Source organism: Rutidosis leptorrhynchoides, chromosome 9 (assembly GCF_046630445.1).
Source record: "Rutidosis leptorrhynchoides isolate AG116_Rl617_1_P2 chromosome 9, CSIRO_AGI_Rlap_v1, whole genome shotgun sequence".
Lineage (NCBI taxonomy): Eukaryota > Viridiplantae > Streptophyta > Magnoliopsida > Asterales > Asteraceae > Rutidosis > Rutidosis leptorrhynchoides.
This window is the reverse complement of record NC_092341.1, coordinates 152,319,151-152,338,362: the sequence shown is the minus strand read 5'-3', so window position 1 is coordinate 152,338,362 and position 19,212 is coordinate 152,319,151. Positions and strand designations below refer to the sequence as shown.

At 31.4% G+C, this 19,212-nt stretch overlaps 1 protein-coding gene across 1 annotated transcript; it reads right to left on the bottom strand.

The window, feature by feature from the left end:
* Positions 1 to 17,089: 17,089 nt before the first annotated feature.
* On the bottom strand, positions 17,090 to 18,884 carry LOC139868423 (LOB domain-containing protein 41-like). Its single transcript, XM_071856756.1, has 2 exons — positions 18,695 to 18,884; positions 17,090 to 17,688 (listed from the first exon to the last, which is right to left on the bottom strand). Exons 1-2 carry the CDS (start codon positions 18,882 to 18,884, stop codon positions 17,090 to 17,092), a joined length of 789 nt encoding a protein of 262 aa, XP_071712857.1.
* Positions 18,885 to 19,212: the final 328 nt, after the last annotated feature.

Below are 19,212 nucleotides of genomic sequence, written 5' to 3'. Positions count from 1 at the left end.
TCTAGACAAGATTTCATCAATCATGTCTCCGGGTAGGTCTCTTAAAATATTGGGTTGTCTATCCATTTTGTGTTTTTATACTGTAAAATAGACAAGAGTTAGATTCATAAAAAAAAATACTTATTAATACAAGCAATTTTTACATATATCATAAAGCATAAGCACAATATATTACATATATTACACCACACGAATACAACTATCTTATTCCGACTCGCTCGTTTCTTCTTCTTCGGTTTTGGTTCGTTTTGCCAAGTTTCTAGGGATATATGATGTTCCCCTAATACGAGCCGTCGTTTTCCACATTGGTTTAGAAAAACCTGGTGGTTTAGAGGTTCCTGGGTCATTGTTACAACTTAAGGGCTTCGGTGGTTGACGATACATATAAAGTTCATCGGGGTTGGAATTAGATTTCTTTATTTTTATGCGCTTTCCCTTATTATTTTTTTTGCCTTTTTAAATTCAGTTGGGGTAATTTCTATAACATCATCGGAATTCTCGTCGGAATCCGATTCATCGGAGAATTGGTAATCCTCCCAATATTTTGCTTCCTTGGCGGAAACACCATTGACCATAATTAACCTTGGTCGGTGGTTTGAGGATTTTATTTTACTTAATCATTTTATTATTTCCCCCACCGGTTCTATTTCCTCCTCCGGTTCCTCCTCTTCCGGTTCTGATTCTTCTTCCGGTTCTGATTCTTCTTCCGGTTCTTCTTCGGGAACTTGTGAATCAGTCCAATATATATTCGACTCTTCGTTATTATTAGATGAGTCAATGGGACTTGTTCTAGAGGTAGACATCTATCACATAATATCAAACGCGTTAAGAGATTAATATATCACATAATATTCACATGTTAAAAATATATAGTTTCCAACAAAATTTGTTAAGCAATCATTTTTCAAGTAAACACGGTCGAAGTCCAGACTCACTAATGCATCCTAACAAACTCGATAAGACACACTAATGCAAAATTCTGGTTCTCTAAGACCAACGCTCGGATACCAACTGAAATTTCCCGTTCTTATTGATTAAAAACGTTCCATATTAATTGATTTCGTTGCGAGGTTTTGACCTCTATATGAGACGTTTTTCAAAGACTGCATTCATTTTAAAACAAACCATAACCTTTATTTCATCAATAAAGGTTTAAAACAAACCATATAAGAATATCCCCATCATTCCAGGACACCCTTCGGATATGATATAAATTTCAAAGTACTAAAGCATCCGGTACTTTGGATGGGGTTTGTTAGGCCCAATAGATCTATCTTTAGGATTCGCGTCAATTAGGGTGTCTGTTCCCTAATTCTTAGATTACCAGACTTAATAAAAAGGGGCATATTCGATTTCGATAATTCAACCATAGAATGTAGTTTCACATACTTGTGTCTATTTTGTAAATCATTTATAAAACCTGCATGTATTCTCATCCCAAAAATATTAGATTTTACTAGTGGGACTATAACTCACTTTCACAGATTTTTACTTCGTTGGGAAGTAAGACTTGGCCACTGGTTGATTCACGAACCTATAACAATATATACATATATATCAAAGTATGTTCAAAATATATTTACAACACTTTTAATATATTTTGATGTTTTAAGTTTATTAAGTCAGCTGTCCTCGTTAGTAACCTACAACTAGTTGTCCACAGTTAGATGTACAGAAATAAATCGATAAATATTATCTTGAATCAATCCACGACCCAGTGTATACGTATCTCAGTATTGATCACAACTCAAACTATATATATTTTGGAATCAACCTCAACCCTGTATAGCTAACTCCAACATTCACATATAGAGTGTCTATGGTTGTTCCGAAATATATATAGATGTGTCGACATGATAGGTCGAAACATTGTATACGTGTCTATGGTATCTCAAGATTACATAATATACAATACAAGTTGATTAAGTTATGGTTGGAATAGATTTGTTACCAATTTTCACGTAGCTAAAATGAGAAAAATTATCCAATCTTGTTTTACCCATAACTTCTTCATTTTAAATCCGTTTTGAGTGAATCAAATTGCTATGATTTCATATTGAACTCTATTTTATGAATCTAAACAGAAAAAGTATAGGTTTATAGTCGGAAAAATAAGTTACAAGTCATTTTTGTAAAGGTAGTCACTTCAGTCGAAAGAACGACGTCTAGATGACCATTTTAGAAAACATACTTCCACTTTGAGTTTAACCATAATTTTTGGATATAGTTTCATGTTCATAATAAAAATCATTTTCTTAGAATAACAACTTTTAAATCAAAGTTTATCATAGTTTTTAATTAACTAACCCAAAACAGCCCGCGGTGTTACTACGACGACGTAAATCCGGTTTTACGGTGTTTTTCGTGTTTCCAGGTTTTAAATCATTAAGTTAGCATATCATATAGATATAGAACATGTGTTTAGTTGATTTTAAAAGTCAAGTTAGAAGGATTAACTTTTATTTGCGAACAAGTTTAGAATTAACTAAACTATGTTCTAGTGATTACAAGTTTAAACCTTCGAATAAGATAGCTTTATATGTATGAATCGAATGATGTTATGAACATCATTACTACTTCAAGTTCCTTGGATAAACCTACTGAAAATGAGAATAATAGATCTAGCTTCAAAGGATCCTTGGATGGCTTGAAAGTTCTTGAAGCAGAATCATGACACGAAAACAATTTCAAGTAAGATTTCCACTCGAAATAAGATTGTTATAGTTATAGAAATTGAATTAAAGTTTGAATATGATTATTACCTTGAATTATAAAGATAAAATACTGTAAGTAACAAAGGTTTCTTGATCTTGGATTATTACTTGGAATGGATTTAGAAAACTTGGAAGTAAACTTGCAATCTTGGAAGTATTCTTGATTTTATGAAACTAGAACTTTTGAAATTTATGAAGAACACTTAGAACTTGAAGATAGAACTTGAGAGAGATCAATTAGATGAAGAAAATTGAAGAATGAAAGTGTTTGTAGGTGTTTTTGGTCGTTGGTGTATGGATTAGATATAAAGGATATATAATTTTGTTTTCATGTAAATAAGTCATGAATGATTACTCATATTTTTGTAATTTTATGAGATAGTTCATGCTAGTTGCCAAATGATGGTTCCCACATGTGTTAGGTGACTCACATGGGCTGCTAAGAGCTGATAATTGGAGTGTATATACCAATAGTACATACATCTAAAAGCTGTGTATTGTACGAGTACGAATACCGGTGCATACGAGTAGAATTGTTGATGAAACTGAACGAAGATGTAATTGTAAGCATTTTTGTTAAGTAGAAGTATTTTGATAAGTGTCTTGAAGTCTTTTCAAAGTGTATGAATACATATTAAAACACTACATGTATATACATTTTAACTGATTCGTTAAGTCATCGTTAGTCGTTACATGTAAATGTTGTTTTGAAACCTTTAGGTTAACGATCTTGTTGAATGTTGTTAACCCATTGTTTATTATAACAAATGAGATGTTAAATTGTTATATTATCATGATATTATGATATATAATATATCTTAGTATGATGTATATACAGTTAAATGTCGTTACAACGATAATCGTTACATATATGTCTCGTTTCGAAATCATTAAGTTAGTAGTCTTATTTTTACATATGTATTTCATTGTCAATACACTTAATAATATATTTACTTATCATTTAACATAATTAACCAAGTGTATCAATATCTTAATATGATTCATATGTACCTAGTAAGACGTTGTTATAACGATAATCGTTATATATATCGTTTTCGAGTTTCTTAAATTAATAGTCTCATTTTTATGTATATAACTCATTGTTAAAATACCTAATGAGATACATACTTATAATAAAATCATGTTAACTATATATATAACCATATATATGTCATCGTATAGTTTTTACAAGTTTTAACGTTCGTGAATCACCGGTCAACTTGGGTGGTCAATTGTCTATATGAAACCTATTTCAATTAATCAAGTCTTAACAAGTTTGATTGCTTAACATGTTGGAAACACTTAATCATGTAAATAACAATTTTATTTAATATATATAAACATGGAAAAGTTCGGATCACTACAGCTGCCACCAAGAGTTATCTCTCAATTTAATAAAGTTTATCGTTTTTCTTCTGATGCTTTCTGTTAGTCAAAAATAGAGGCAAAGCTTGAGCAAATAAAGCAAATCTACAATTTGTAACAAATATACGTTTGTACAAATTCAAATGGGATGAAAGTCACCAAGTCATCAGGTACATTTATGATGCTTTCATGGAAAATCACAAATTACCATTAGAAAACAAACTTTAATTAAATAGACATTCTTTTCCGAGTCTTCTTAGAACTCTTTTCCTTGTATTAAATTCATATTTGAAGGCAAGTGCAGAGTTTTAGAACTATTTTACTTACCTAGCATGAGGACAACAATATACTTGTGTTGTGTTGTAGCCCGGTTCAGACTCTATCTTAACGGCAAATCCTTTTTCCCAAAATCATGAATTTGAGCACTTGGAACTTTTCTACAACTCAAGTTAACTCAGATGGTTAACTACAATATGACTGGTATGAGCACTGATTTCCACTTGTTTGGTCATTGCAATTTACTTAAATTGATACTCAAATCGATATAAGTTTAGAAAGGATAATCAAGATTAAATATATAACATTTTTCTCTTAGTGTTGTGCAACGCACGGGCTCATAATGCATACAAACTCCTACATTGTTCTCTTGGTGTTCAGTATCGCAATAATCTAATTTCTAATATGATTAACTTTATATAATACTAGAAGAAATAAAAAATAAATGAAAAAGAAACATAGACTATGAGAAGAGGTAGGAGGAGATTTGAAAAAATCAGAGAGAAAAACGATAATTTACTAATAACATCAAACACACACATAGCATATCAACCTAAAAACAGAATCAGCAACGAAAAATGGAGTAACAAAACGAGAAAACCACGGGCATGCCACATAGCCAACACCATTACAGGTAAGACATTAGTATTAGTAATGCAGAAAATAATGCAAACTATAACATAACATAGACTTAACAAAAAACTATAAACAGAACATGCAACAATCCAGAACATGTAACAAACCAGGTTAAAAAAACTTCTAAGAAATAAGAGATATATCAGCGTAAACCAAACAAATTTTGACTGCAGTAAACAAAACACGAACAACCTACATTTTCTTAATGAAATACAGTGAACTAAAAACGACACCAAAATGCCCTGGTTCGCTCGATTTGGTCTTTCCCAGTTTAATTAATTCGTTAGTATCATCGCTCTATAAAGTTTGCCATATATCTCGACAGATTGGTGCAGGTTTCCCCCCCTTATCATTCTATCATCTTTGCCCTAATTAATTTAGCGAATTTAGAGTATACAGTAAGAAACACTATACATACAGGTTATTTACTAAACAAATATAAAATGTACACATTCAGCAACCTAAAAGTATCTAGAAGAAAAATTATTTTAAGTAATCACCATAAACAAACCCACATAAGATAATATACCTTTAACATTACACTCATTGAGAAGGGCGATCACCTTATCACAACCACTTATTACAATAAACTAGGGTGCTTTTGTTTGCCTCTTAATGGAATGGTTCAGTGCTGAATGTTGAACCATTCAGCATTCAGTGCGTTTGTTTCTGACCTCTGAATGACATATGGTGCTAAATGGTTCAGAATTCAGTGCTGAACCATTCAGAGAGGAAACACTCTCTTAACCATTAAGAGCCTAATTTTTTTTTTATAATTTTCTCCTTACATCCTATCATGAACACTTAACTAACAAGTATATTGAATACTTTATTTATGTTATACTTTAATAAGGCAATTTTACTCAGTTTATATAGTTAATTCTAAATGATTATCAAACAGCTTATTTTCATTCGGAACAAACTTTATTCAGAGGCTTTGAATCATTCAGATTCTGAACCATTCAGCACTAAATCATTCAGTTTTATCAAACGCACCCTAACTTAACACAAAAAGCATCTCCATCAAGACATGCTCATAAACAGATTACAACCCAGAGTATTAAAACCAAAAAGTGGAAAACTAAAGTACAAATATTGAGAATCAAAAATAACACATCGGTAGTACCGGCTTCTGAAGTAAACCACGCGTAAACTCTTTGGCCACCTCGATCGTGCATTCGGGTGAACAACATTCAAAAGGCATTCCTTTAATTTCTAAACAAACTATTCTAGAATACTTAATCGTTCTTTTTGCTATCGGAATAACTTCTACAAATTCTAATTCGTTCATTGTGGGTCCCATCGTAAATCTTTGAAAACTGGCTTTGTTGTTACATTGGACAATATACCCATAAGTCCCTCTGGCTAAAACATAACTTACAGCAATATGCCTGCTTTTTAAACATTTGACTAACTTTAAAGATTTGATTGGAACTTTGTCAATGACAAGTGTTGACCACTTCATCTTGTTGTTAGTTTCATGATTGATGGACAAATTGATGTTGCACGTACTGTTGACATTAGTATGAACTGAATACTCTCTATTCTTTCTTTTGATATACATATCATTTTTAGCAAACCCCACAAACATCATCCTACCGTTAAGCTTTTTTCCATTCATGCTTAAAACCGCTATCGATGCTTGTAGAACGTTCTTGAAACGTACAAAGGCAAAACTGAAATCTTGTTTCCAAGATATGCCATTTATTTTTTCGAAAGTATGAAACTCATTTTTGATATGTAGTGGGTTTGTAAATTTTTAAAGTGCTCCAAAAAATATCTATTTTTTTTTGGAAAGGAATGTTGTTTGTTGTTGTTATGATCGTGTTGTGGATTATTGTTGTTGAACTGGAACTTGGATGGCTGGTTGATTGAGATTGAGTTGGGATAGGTTGGTTGGAATTTTAGAGAGAAATGAGGAGCCCTATTTGCAATCTGAACAAGGTACATATAATATTTGTTAACGTTACTATATATTATACCTTATATCTAAAAGTCATAGCTCAAATGAATAGTAACTAAAAAGTTTTACAAACTGCTTCCACTCTTTCACTTACTTACATTTTAACCCCCAAAAAAATATATAATAGTTGACTTTTTGTTTTTTACAAACTTATCACAAACTTTTAACATTTTATTGTGGTTTTTACAAACTTATAACAAACTTTTAACATTTTATACTTTAACTATTAAACTTCTCATTCATTATAAATCGACTACATAGCTCAAATGAATCGTAACCTCAAAAGTTTCACAAACCACCCCCACTCTTTTACTTACTTACATTTTAGCCTCAAAAAAAAATATATAATAGTTAACTTTTTGTTTTTTACAAACTTATCACAAACTTTTAACATTTTATTATGGTTTTTACAAACTTATCACAAACTTTTAACATTTTATACTTTAACCATTAAACTTCTCATTCATTATAAATCGACTACATACTTTATATACTACCTAATAGACAAAAACGATTAATAGTCATCAGGGGTGCTTTCGTTCTTTCACCTTTTTCCCCCCTTTTCCACCTTTTTTTTTAAAAAAAAAGCCCCCATAGTTTGTTCAAATATTAAAATCGACCCCCCAAACAAGGGGTAAAGTGTCAAATACTCATTTTCATAAAAAAAATTTAAAAAAACTACACCCAAATATTCAACGGGTCATATCTTCTCGCTCGCACCGAGTTAAATTTTTCTGAAACCATCGTTAAAACAAACCATATAAGAATATCCCCATCATTCCAGGACACCCTTCGGATATGATATAAATTTCAAAGTACTAAAGCATCCGGTACTTTGGATGAGGTTTGTTAGGCCCAATAGATCTATCTTTAGGATTCGCGTCAATTAGGGTGTCTGTTCCCTAATTCTTAGATTACCAGACTTAATAAAAAGGGGCATATTCGATTTCGATAATTCAACCATAGAATGTAGTTTCACATACTTGTGTCTATTTTGTAAATCATTTATAAAACCTGCATGTATTCTCATCCCAAAAATATTAGATTTTACTAGTGGGACTATAACTCACTTTCACAGATTTTTACTTCGTTGGGAAGTAAGACTTGGCCACTGGTTGATTCACGAACCTATAACAATATATACATATATATCAAAGTATGTTCAAAATATATTTACAACACTTTTAATATATTTTGATGTTTTAAGTTTATTAAGTCAGCTGTCCTCGTTAGTAACCTACAACTAGTTGTCCACAGTTAGATGTACAGAAATAAATCGATAAATATTATCTTGAATCAATCCACGACCCAGTGTATACGTATCTCAGTATTGATCACAACTCAAACTATATATATTTTGGAATCAACCTCAACCCTGTATAGCTAACTCCAACATTCACATATAGAGTGTCTATGGTTGTTCCGAAATATATATAGATGTGTCGACATGATAGGTCGAAACATTGTATACGTGTCTATGGTATCTCAAGATTACATAATATACAATACAAGTTGATTAAGTTATGGTTGGAATAGATTTGTTACCAATTTTCACGTAGCTAAAATGAGAAAAATTATCCAATCTTGTTTTACCCATAACTTCTTCATTTTAAATCCGTTTTGAGTGAATCAAATTGCTATGATTTCATATTGAACTCTATTTTATGAATCTAAACAGAAAAAGTATAGGTTTATAGTCAGAAAAATAAGTTACAAGTCATTTTTGTAAAGGTAGTCACTTCAGTCGAAAGAACGACGTCTAGATGACCATTTTAGAAAACATACTTCCACTTTGAGTTTAACCATAATTTTTGGATATAGTTTCATGTTCATAATAAAAATCATTTTCTTAGAATAACAACTTTTAAATCAAAGTTTATCATAGTTTTTAATTAACTAACCCAAAACAGCCCGCGGTGTTACTACGACGACGTAAATCCGGTTTTACGGTGTTTTTCGTGTTTCCAGGTTTTAAATCATTAAGTTAGCATATCATATAGATATAGAACATGTGTTTAGTTGATTTTAAAAGTCAAGTTAGAAGGATTAACTTTTATTTGCGAACAAGTTTAGAATTAACTAAACTATGTTCTAGTGATTACAAGTTTAAACCTTCGAATAAGATAGCTTTATATGTATGAATCGAATGATGTTATGAACATCATTACTACTTCAAGTTCCTTGGATAAACCTACTGAAAATGAGAATAATAGATCTAGCTTCAAAGGATCCTTGGATGGCTTGAAAGTTCTTGAAGCAGAATCATGACACGAAAACAATTTCAAGTAAGATTTCCACTCGAAATAAGATTGTTATAGTTATAGAAATTGAATTAAAGTTTGAATATGATTATTACCTTGTATTATAAAGATAAAATACTGTAAGTAACAAAGGTTTCTTGATCTTGGATGATTACTTGGAATGGATTTAGAAAACTTGGAAGTAAACTTGCAATCTTGGAAGTATTCTTGATTTTATTAAACTAGAACTTTTGAAATTTATGAAGAACACTTAGAACTTGAAGATAGAACTTGAGAGAGATCAATTAGATGAAGAAAATTGAAGAATGAAAGTGTTTGTAGGTGTTTTTGGTCGTTGGTGTATGGATTAGATATAAAGGATATATAATTTTGTTTTCATGTAAATAAGTCATGAATGATTACTCATATTTTTGTAATTTTATGAGATAGTTCATGCTAGTTGCCAAATGATGGTTCCCACATGTGTTAGGTGACTCACATGGGCTGCTAAGAGCTGATAATTGGAGTGTATATACCAATAGTACATACATCTAAAAGCTGTGTATTGTACGAGTACGAATACCGGTGCATACGAGTAGAATTGTTGATGAAACTGAACGAAGATGTAATTGTAAGCATTTTTGTTAAGTAGAAGTATTTTGATAAGTGTCTTGAAGTCTTTCCAAAGTGTATGAATACATATTAAAACACTACATGTATATACATTTTAACTGATTCGTTAAGTCATCGTTAGTCGTTACATGTAAATGTTGTTTTGAAACCTTTAGGTTAACGATCTTGTTGAATGTTGTTAACCCATTGTTTATTATAACAAATGAGATGTTAAATTGTTATATTATCATGATATTATGATATATAATATATCTTAGTATGATGTATATACAGTTAAATGTCGTTACAACGATAATCGTTACATATATGTCTCGTTTCGAAATCATTAAGTTAGTAGTCTTATTTTTACATATGTATTTCATTGTCAATACACTTAATAATATATTTACTTATCATTTAACATAATTAACCAAGTGTATCAATATCTTAATATGATTCATATGTACCTAGTAAGACGTTGTTATAACGATAATCGTTATATATATCGTTTTCGAGTTTCTTAAATTAATAGTCTCATTTTTATGTATATAACTCATTGTTAAAATACCTAATGAGATACATACTTATAATAAAATCATGTTAACTATATATATAACCATATATATGTCATCGTATAGTTTTTACAAGTTTTAACGTTCGTGAATCACCGGTCAACTTGGGTGGTCAATTGTCTATATGAAACCTATTTCAATTAATCAAGTCTTAACAAGTTTGATTGCTTAACATGTTGGAAACACTTAATCATGTAAATAACAATTTTATTTAATATATATAAACATGAAAAAGTTCGGATCACTACAACTGCCACCAAGAGTTATCTCTCAATTTAATAAAGTTTATCGTTTTTCTTCTGATGCTTTCTGTTAGTCAAAAATAGAGGCAAAGCTTGAGCAAATAAAGCAAATCTACAATTTGTAACAAATATACGTTTGTACAAATTCAAATGGGATGAAAGTCACCAAGTCATCAGGTACATTTATGATGCTTTCATGGAAAATCACAAATTACCATTAGAAAACAAACTTTAATTAAATAGATATTCTTTTCCGAGTCTTCTTAGAACTCTTTTCCTTGTATTAAATTCATATTTGAAGGCAAGTGCAGAGTTTTAGAACTATTTTACTTACCTAGCATGAGGACAACAATATACTTGTGTTGTGTTGTAGCCCGGTTCAGACTCTATCTTAACGGCAAATCCTTTTTCCCAAAATCATGAATTTGAGCACTTGGAACTTTTCTACAACTCAAGTTAACTCAGATGGTTAACTACAATATGACTGGTATGAGCACTGATTTCCACTTGTTTGGTCATTGCAATTTACTTAAATTGATACTCAAATCGATATAAGTTTAGAAAGGATAATCAAGATTAAATATATAACATTTTTCTCTTAGTGTTGTGCAACGCACGGGCTCATAATGCATACAAACTCCTACATTGTTCTCTTGGTGTTCAGTATCGCAATAATCTAATTTCTAATATGATTAACTTTATATAATACTAGAAGAAATAAAAAATAAATGAAAAAGAAACATAGACTATGAGAAGAGGTAGGAGGAGATTTGAAAAAATCAGAGAGAAAAACGATAATTTACTAATAACATCAAACACACACATAGCATATCAACCTAAAAACAGAATCAACAACGAAAAATGGAGTAACAAAACGAGAAAACCACGGGCATGCCACATAGCCAACACCATTACAGGTAAGACATTAGTATTAGTAATGCAGAAAATAATGCAAACTATAACATAACATAGACTTAACAAAAAACTATAAACAGAACATGCAACAATCCAGAACATGTAACAAACCAGGTTAAAAAAACTTCTAAGAAATAAGAGATATATCAGCGTAAACCAAACAAATTTTGACTGCAGTAAACAAAACACGAACAACCTACATTTTCTTAATGAAATACAGTGAACTAAAAACGACACCAAAATGCCCTGGTTCGCTCGATTTGGTCTTTCCCAGTTTAATTAATTCGTTAGTATCATCGCTCTATAAAGTTTGCCATATATCTCGACAGATTGGTGCAGGTTTCCCCCCCTTATCATTCTATCATCTTTGCCCTAATTAATTTAGCGAATTTAGAGTATACAGTAAGAAACACTATACATACAGGTTATTTACTAAACAAATATAAAATGTACACATTCAGCAACCTAAAAGTATCTAGAAGAAAAATTATTTTAAGTAATCACCATAAACAAACCCACATAAGATAATATACCTTTAACATTACACTCATTGAGAAGGGCGATCACCTTATCACAACCACTTATTACAATAAACTAGGGTGCTTTTGTTTGCCTCTTAATGGAATGGTTCAGTGCTGAATGTTGAACCATTCAGCATTCAGTGCGTTTGTTTCTGACCTCTGAATGACATATGGTGCTAAATGGTTCAGAATTCAGTGCTGAACCATTCAGAGAGGAAACACTCTCTTAACCATTAAGAGCCTAATTTTTTTTTTATAATTTTCTCCTTACATCCTATCATGAACACTTAACTAACAAGTATATTGAATACTTTATTTATGTTATACTTTAATAAGGCAATTTTACTCAGTTTATATCGTTAATTCTAAATGATTATCAAACAACTTATTTTCATTCGGAACAAACTTTATTCAGAGGCTTTGAATCATTCAGATTCTGAACTATTCAGCACTAAATCATTCAGTTTTATCAAACGCACCCTAACTTAACACAAAAAGCATCTCCATCAAGACATGCTCATAAACAGATTACAACCCAGAGTATTAAAACCAAAAAGTGGAAAACTAAAGTACAAATATTGAGAATCAAAAATAACACATCGGTAGTACCGGCTTCTGAAGTAAACCACGCGTAAACTCTTTGGCCACCTCGATCGTGCATTCGGGTGAACAACATTCAAAAGGCATTCCTTTAATTTCTAAACAAACTATTCTAGAATACTTAATCGTTCTTTTTGCTATCGGAATAACTTCTACAAATTCTAATTCGTTCATTGTGGGTCCCATCGTAAATCTTTGAAAACTGGCTTTGTTGTTACATTGGACAATATACCCATAAGTCCCTCTGGCTAAAACATAACTTACAGCAATATGCCTGCTTTTTAAACATTTGACTAACTTTAAAGATTTGATTGGAACTTTGTCAATGACAAGTGTTGACCACTTCATCTTGTTGTTAGTTTCATGATTGATGGACAAATTGATGTTGCACGTACTGTTGACATTAGTATGAACTGAATACTCTCTATTCTTTCTTTTGATATACATATCATTTTTAGCAAACCCCACAAACATCATCCTACCGTTAAGCTTTTTTCCATTCATGCTTAAAACCGCTATCGATGCTTGTAGAACGTTCTTGAAACGTACAAAGGCAAAACTAAAATCTTGTTTCCAAGATATGCCATTTATTTTTTCGAAAGTATGAAACTCATTTTTGATATGTAGTGGGTTTGTAAATTTTTAAAGTGCTCCAAAAAATATCTATTTTTTTTTTGGAAAGGAATGTTGTTTGTTGTTGTTATGATCGTGTTGTGGATTATTGTTGTTGAACTGGAACTTGGATGGCTGGTTGATTGAGATTGAGTTGGGATAGGTTGGTTGGAATTTTAGGGAATTTTAGAGAGAAATGAGGAGCCCTATTTGCAATCTGAACAAGGTACATATAATATTTGTTAACATTACTATATATTATATCTTATATCTAAAAGTCATAGCTAAAATGAATAGTAACCTAAAAGGTTTCACAAACTGCTTCCACTCTTTCACTTACTTACATTTTAACCCCAAAAAAATATATAATAGTTGACTTTTTGTTTTTTACAAACTTATCACAAACTTTTAACATTTTATTGTGGTTTTTACAAACTTATAACAAACTTTTAACATTTTATACTTTAACTATTAAACTTCTCATTCATTATAAATCGACTACATAGCTCAAATGAATCGTAACCTCAAAAGTTTCACAAACCACCCCCACTCTTTTACTTACTTACATTTTAGCCTCAAAAAAATATATATAATAGTTAACTTTTTGTTTTTTACAAACTTATCACAAACTTTTAACATTTTATTATGGTTTTTACAAACTTATCACAAACTTTTAACATTTTATACTTTAACCATTAAACTTCTCATTCATTATAAATCGACTACATACTTTATATACTACCTAATAGACAAAAACGATTAATAGTCATCAGGGGTGCTTTCGTTCTTTCACCTTTTTTCCCCCTTTTCCACCTTTTTTTTTTTAAAAAAAAAAGCCCCCATAGTTTGTTCAAATATTAAAATCGACCCCCCAAACAAGGGGTAAAGTGTCAAATACTCATTTTCATAAAAAAATTTAAAAAAACTACACCCAAATATTCAACGGGCCATATCTTCTCGCTCGCACCGAGTTAAATTTTTCTGAAACCATCGTTAAACTCGAAACAATTTTAGGAGCACACTGTCACTAACTATACGCAAATCAGACGCTTTATAAAAAACGCTAAATATTTGAGGTACTTTTCATACACGTCGATTTTGCGTTAACTTTTTAAAAGTCGACAATTTCATAGTGAAACGCGGAGATGTACATACATTGTTAATTTAAAATAACATTTAAATCTTTCACGGATTATACCTTTTAGTTCGACTCGAGTTGCGCTTCAACGATATCATCGGTAGCCACAAAATAATTTTACAAACTAAACACAATATAATACATTGAAAACCGAACCCCGGCGCGAAGCGAGGGTTCGAACGCTAGTTATATCTATATATCTAAAAGGTATAGTTAAAGTGAATAGTAAACCTCACAAGTTACACAAACTACCCCCAATCTTTTACTTATTTACATTTTAGCCTCAACATATATAATAGTTAACTTTATAGCTATTATAAATTTACCACAAACTTTTAACATTTTGTACTTTACCCATTAAACTTCTCATTCATTATAAATCGACCACATACTTTATATACTATCTAATAGACAAAAAACGATAAATAATCACCAGGGGCGTTTTCGTCCTTTCACTTTTTTCCCTTTACCCACCTTTTTTTTCTTCAAAAAAGCCCCCATAGTTTGTTCAAATATTAAAATCGACCCCCCAAAGTGTCAAATACTCATTTTCATAAAAAAAAAAATTAATTAAACTCCACCTAAATATTCAACGGGCCATATCTTCTCGCTCGCAGCGAGTTAGATTTTTCTGACACCATCGTTAAACTCGAAATAATTTTAGGAGCACACTGTCACTAACTATACGCAAAACAGACGCTTTTTAAAAAACGCTAAATATTTGAGGTACTTTTCATACACGTCGATTTTGCGTTAAATTTTTAAAAGTCGACAATTCCATAATGAAACGCGGAGATGTACATATATTGTTAATTTAAAATAACATTTAAATCTTTCACGGATTATACCTTTTAGTTCGAATCGAATTGCGCTTCAACGATATCATCTTTAGCCACGAAATAATTTTACAAACTAAACGCAATATAATACATTGAAAATCGATACCCGGTGCGAAGCGAGGGTTCGAACACTAGTTATTCATATTTAATTTAAGGGATGCTACTATTCCTAATTAGGGGTTGTTGGCAATTAATTCACAATTTTCAATACATTATAATTTTTCTCTTTGAGGAGTTGCAATCTTATTCTAAATCTCCAAAATTCAAATGCCGATGGTACTGCTGCTAATCTGATTTCTTCAGGGTCCGTGACTGATAATGGGCCGAAGGAGAGTATTAGGACGGAAGATGTTAGGTTTAATTAGGACTTGGTGTTTGTGTCATTGGATACGATTCATGTTTTTTAATGATAGGAACAACTCAGGTCTGAATTTTGTTTCGATGATGTCAGAGGATTTATGTGATGCAAACGTAAAAATTGATGGGCATGCAAATTTTGAGGCAATAAAGGATCACATGATTAAGAAGGATACGAAGAAAGCCAATTGTGATAACCGGAACGTAGATAGGAATGTTATTGAAGTTGGTGTTAAACCCGATGGTGTTTCGTTGAGAAGGTATGAGTTATTGTGATTGTAGCGATTCGTCATGTGAAGGGTTTTGCAATGATTGGTATCAATTAACTAGAAAATACAAAAATCACAAGAAGAAATGGATGCCAAATCTTTACTTAAAAAAGGAGAAAATCGAATCGTACACTTTTTATTTACACGATAATGTCAACGATATTGAATTCGGTGATACAATTCAACAATTATTCGAAGTTACCAAGTCGGGGATGATGAGGTTGTACGTCGAGTACGGGTTTAGAACCGTGCACATTGGATCCGGAACGCAAACCGAATATGAAAGGTTTTATCCAAGATCTCGAGGATCGTGGAATTACTGCACACTCATTAGCGATTTTAGTTGGTGACGGCTCCTCAAACGTTTGACTTACAAGATCGTTAACCGGACGGGAAAAAGAATCGACCGTGAGACAATCGACGGTAAATCGAAGAAGTCGGTCACTTAGGATTGTAGTTGTTCGTTTTGTTTATGAGTTGATTAGGTGCGTGTTGGTTGTGGTGTTGTCGTTTGATTTGTTTTAAAATTTAGTTTCTTAATTAGTCTTGGTTAGATCGGTGCGCGGTTTTCCTTTGGTGTAGTTGACAATCGATTTTAGATAGTTATTCTCAGCCTCTCGTTCTCTAAATTCGAGCCTTTTCAATTAATTGTTGTATTTTTGATTGTGAGTGTTTTCTTTTAGAAAATGTAAAAATTGTTTCCTTATTTATAAAAGGCAACGTTAGTTTTGCAAAAAAAAAAAAACGACGACGACGATAAAAAAAAAACACTTGCCAACATCATTCCAACTCTAAATAAGGTAAAATAGAAAGGCACAAACCCATCAAATAACCAAAAGAGGGTTCATATTCTCCTTTTTAATCCCCATCACCATTCACAATTCACAATTCACAATTCACAATTCACAATTGTACATAACATTCTTGATTCTTGATTTAGAATAAAAAGTTCAAAGGAAAAAAACCCATAAAACAAAAACGAAAAACCTACAAAAACTAAACGGGAAAAAACTTATTTTCACCATTAAAATTTTAAAATCCACCATAATTATACAAGAACTTACTTGTACAATACAAGTAGTTAATGTACAATTATTATGAATTTTTTAAATTCAAATGATAAAAATCCCCATAAAAAAAAAGAAAAAAGAAAAAAAGAAAAACGTTGATGATAGTCAAAACTGAGTAACGCCTGAAATTACACCGAGTAATCCAGTCTCAAATCCATCCCAGGAACAGAACCAGCGCTAGCTGCCTAGCTCCCAAATTATTGATGACTTCCTTAACTTTAATCTTATCAACCGGCTCATGACCAAGCGTCAGCTCAAGCTCAACAACCTCGGCTTCACTTTCAGCTTCCTTTTTAGCCGCCGTTGGAGTCTCGGCTGAAGCTAAGCTTTCTTCCACTTGAGCCGCCACTTCACAGCTCAAAGCCGACTCATGACTCGACAACTCATTATTATGATTTTCACCTAAATCATCGGACCCGATCCAAACCCGACTACTATTCCCTTTCTTATTTCCGGTCCTCTTGAACCGGCCACGGGTTCGAACACGGTTCAGGTCGTTTGAACCGCCGGCTGAATTGTTGTTGTTTTCATCTTTAGTGATATGACGTATGTCATATGCTTTGAAAGGTGGGCCATTGTTTGTTTCAGCTGTATCGGATGTTATTTGGGTAATTGGAGCTCCATTTAAAATAGCTTCAACTGCATTTTGACATAGCTGCCAACTTCCGGACCATAATAACCCGACCGACCCGTATATAGGGTTCACGATCCGACCGCATGCTTCGTATAATAGTGACCTAAATATCCCTGCCAAAATAAATAAAACAAAAATCAAACCATTATCCTAAATTCTACAATCACATTTCGTGCAGGATTAAAATTTAAGAAGAAAAATGATGAAGAATAATTAAATAATAAATAATGTAAATTATTTTGGTTTTTAATATTACTATTGGTTATATTATATTATATGAATTTGTTACACAAAATTAAAGTTAATCAAATACGGAGTACATGCATTAAAAGTAGAACTAATCACATACACAAAAAAACAAACATTTACATAAAAACTTAAAAGTTATTTTTTCTTTTAGTTTTTAGCACTATAAATAGTATATAGTTACATGATTGATGTGTTGTAGATTATTTTTCATGTGAATACACAAAAATTATTAGATTAAATTGACTGATATATTGGAGATGAATTTCACGTGAAGACGCAAAATTAATGTTACTTAAATGTAGTCATATATATTATATACTATTATTATTATTATTATTATATTATATATACCATATAGTTATATGTAAATTAAATTTATATATAAAAACAATGTTAAATAAAAGCTGATAGTTAGTTATATAAAAAGGTTATAAAAAGCATATATACTAGTATATACTAATAAATTAATATTAATAATTACAGTATTAATTAATAATAATAATAAATTAAATAATATTAAATTAAAATTAAAATATAAATCCATATACGGAGTAATACTGATGTATACCGAAAATGATTTTTATAAGAACACACATTTTTTTTATATAATATAAAAAAACTAAAATAGTGTTGCATGCAACTAAAAAAGAAGAAGAAAAAGACTAATAATAAATTAGCAAACAGAATTATTATTATTAGTTAGAAGTATTATTCAATAGCCGAGTGTAAAATGTAAAAAGTGTTCCCGTTTGTTCGTTGAAAAAAAAAAAAATGTAAAAAGTGTTGTATATCTCTACTTTTTTTTAGTTATAGAAATGACAATTAATGATTTGGTATATGCGAAGATGCAAATAGTAATCAAGTAGTTACCGGGACGGAGGTGTTGAGGACCGGCGTTGATGAGGTTCATAAGTCCGGCACGGCCGTAAAACTTAGCGAGAAAGACGGTGGCGTTAGCTTGAGAATCAGGTGATTTGATCCATTGTAAACAAGGTCTGATGCTGCAATTTTCACTGCAACCTTTCCGAAGAACACGGCATCCATTACAACTCACACGCATTCTATGTTCCTTAGTTTTTTCAATTAATTTAGTTAATTTTATTTTATTAAGAGAGAGAATGAGAGAGAGAGAGAGAGTGATTATATATACTTGTATATATACACACCATATAGAAGAGTGTTTGGCGGTGGTGTTTATAAAGAAGGGAAAGATACGTGTTCGAAAAGAGCCGATGGGTTTTGGGGAAGGCGCAGTTGTTTCCAAAAGGGCTGGTGGTGGTATTCGAGTATGAGTGTGGAATTAAAAGAGACTATTATTTGCATTTGCATTTGCATTTGCATTTGCATTTTTAACAGGTGTTGGTCTTCATGCTTCTTGAATTTTGAAA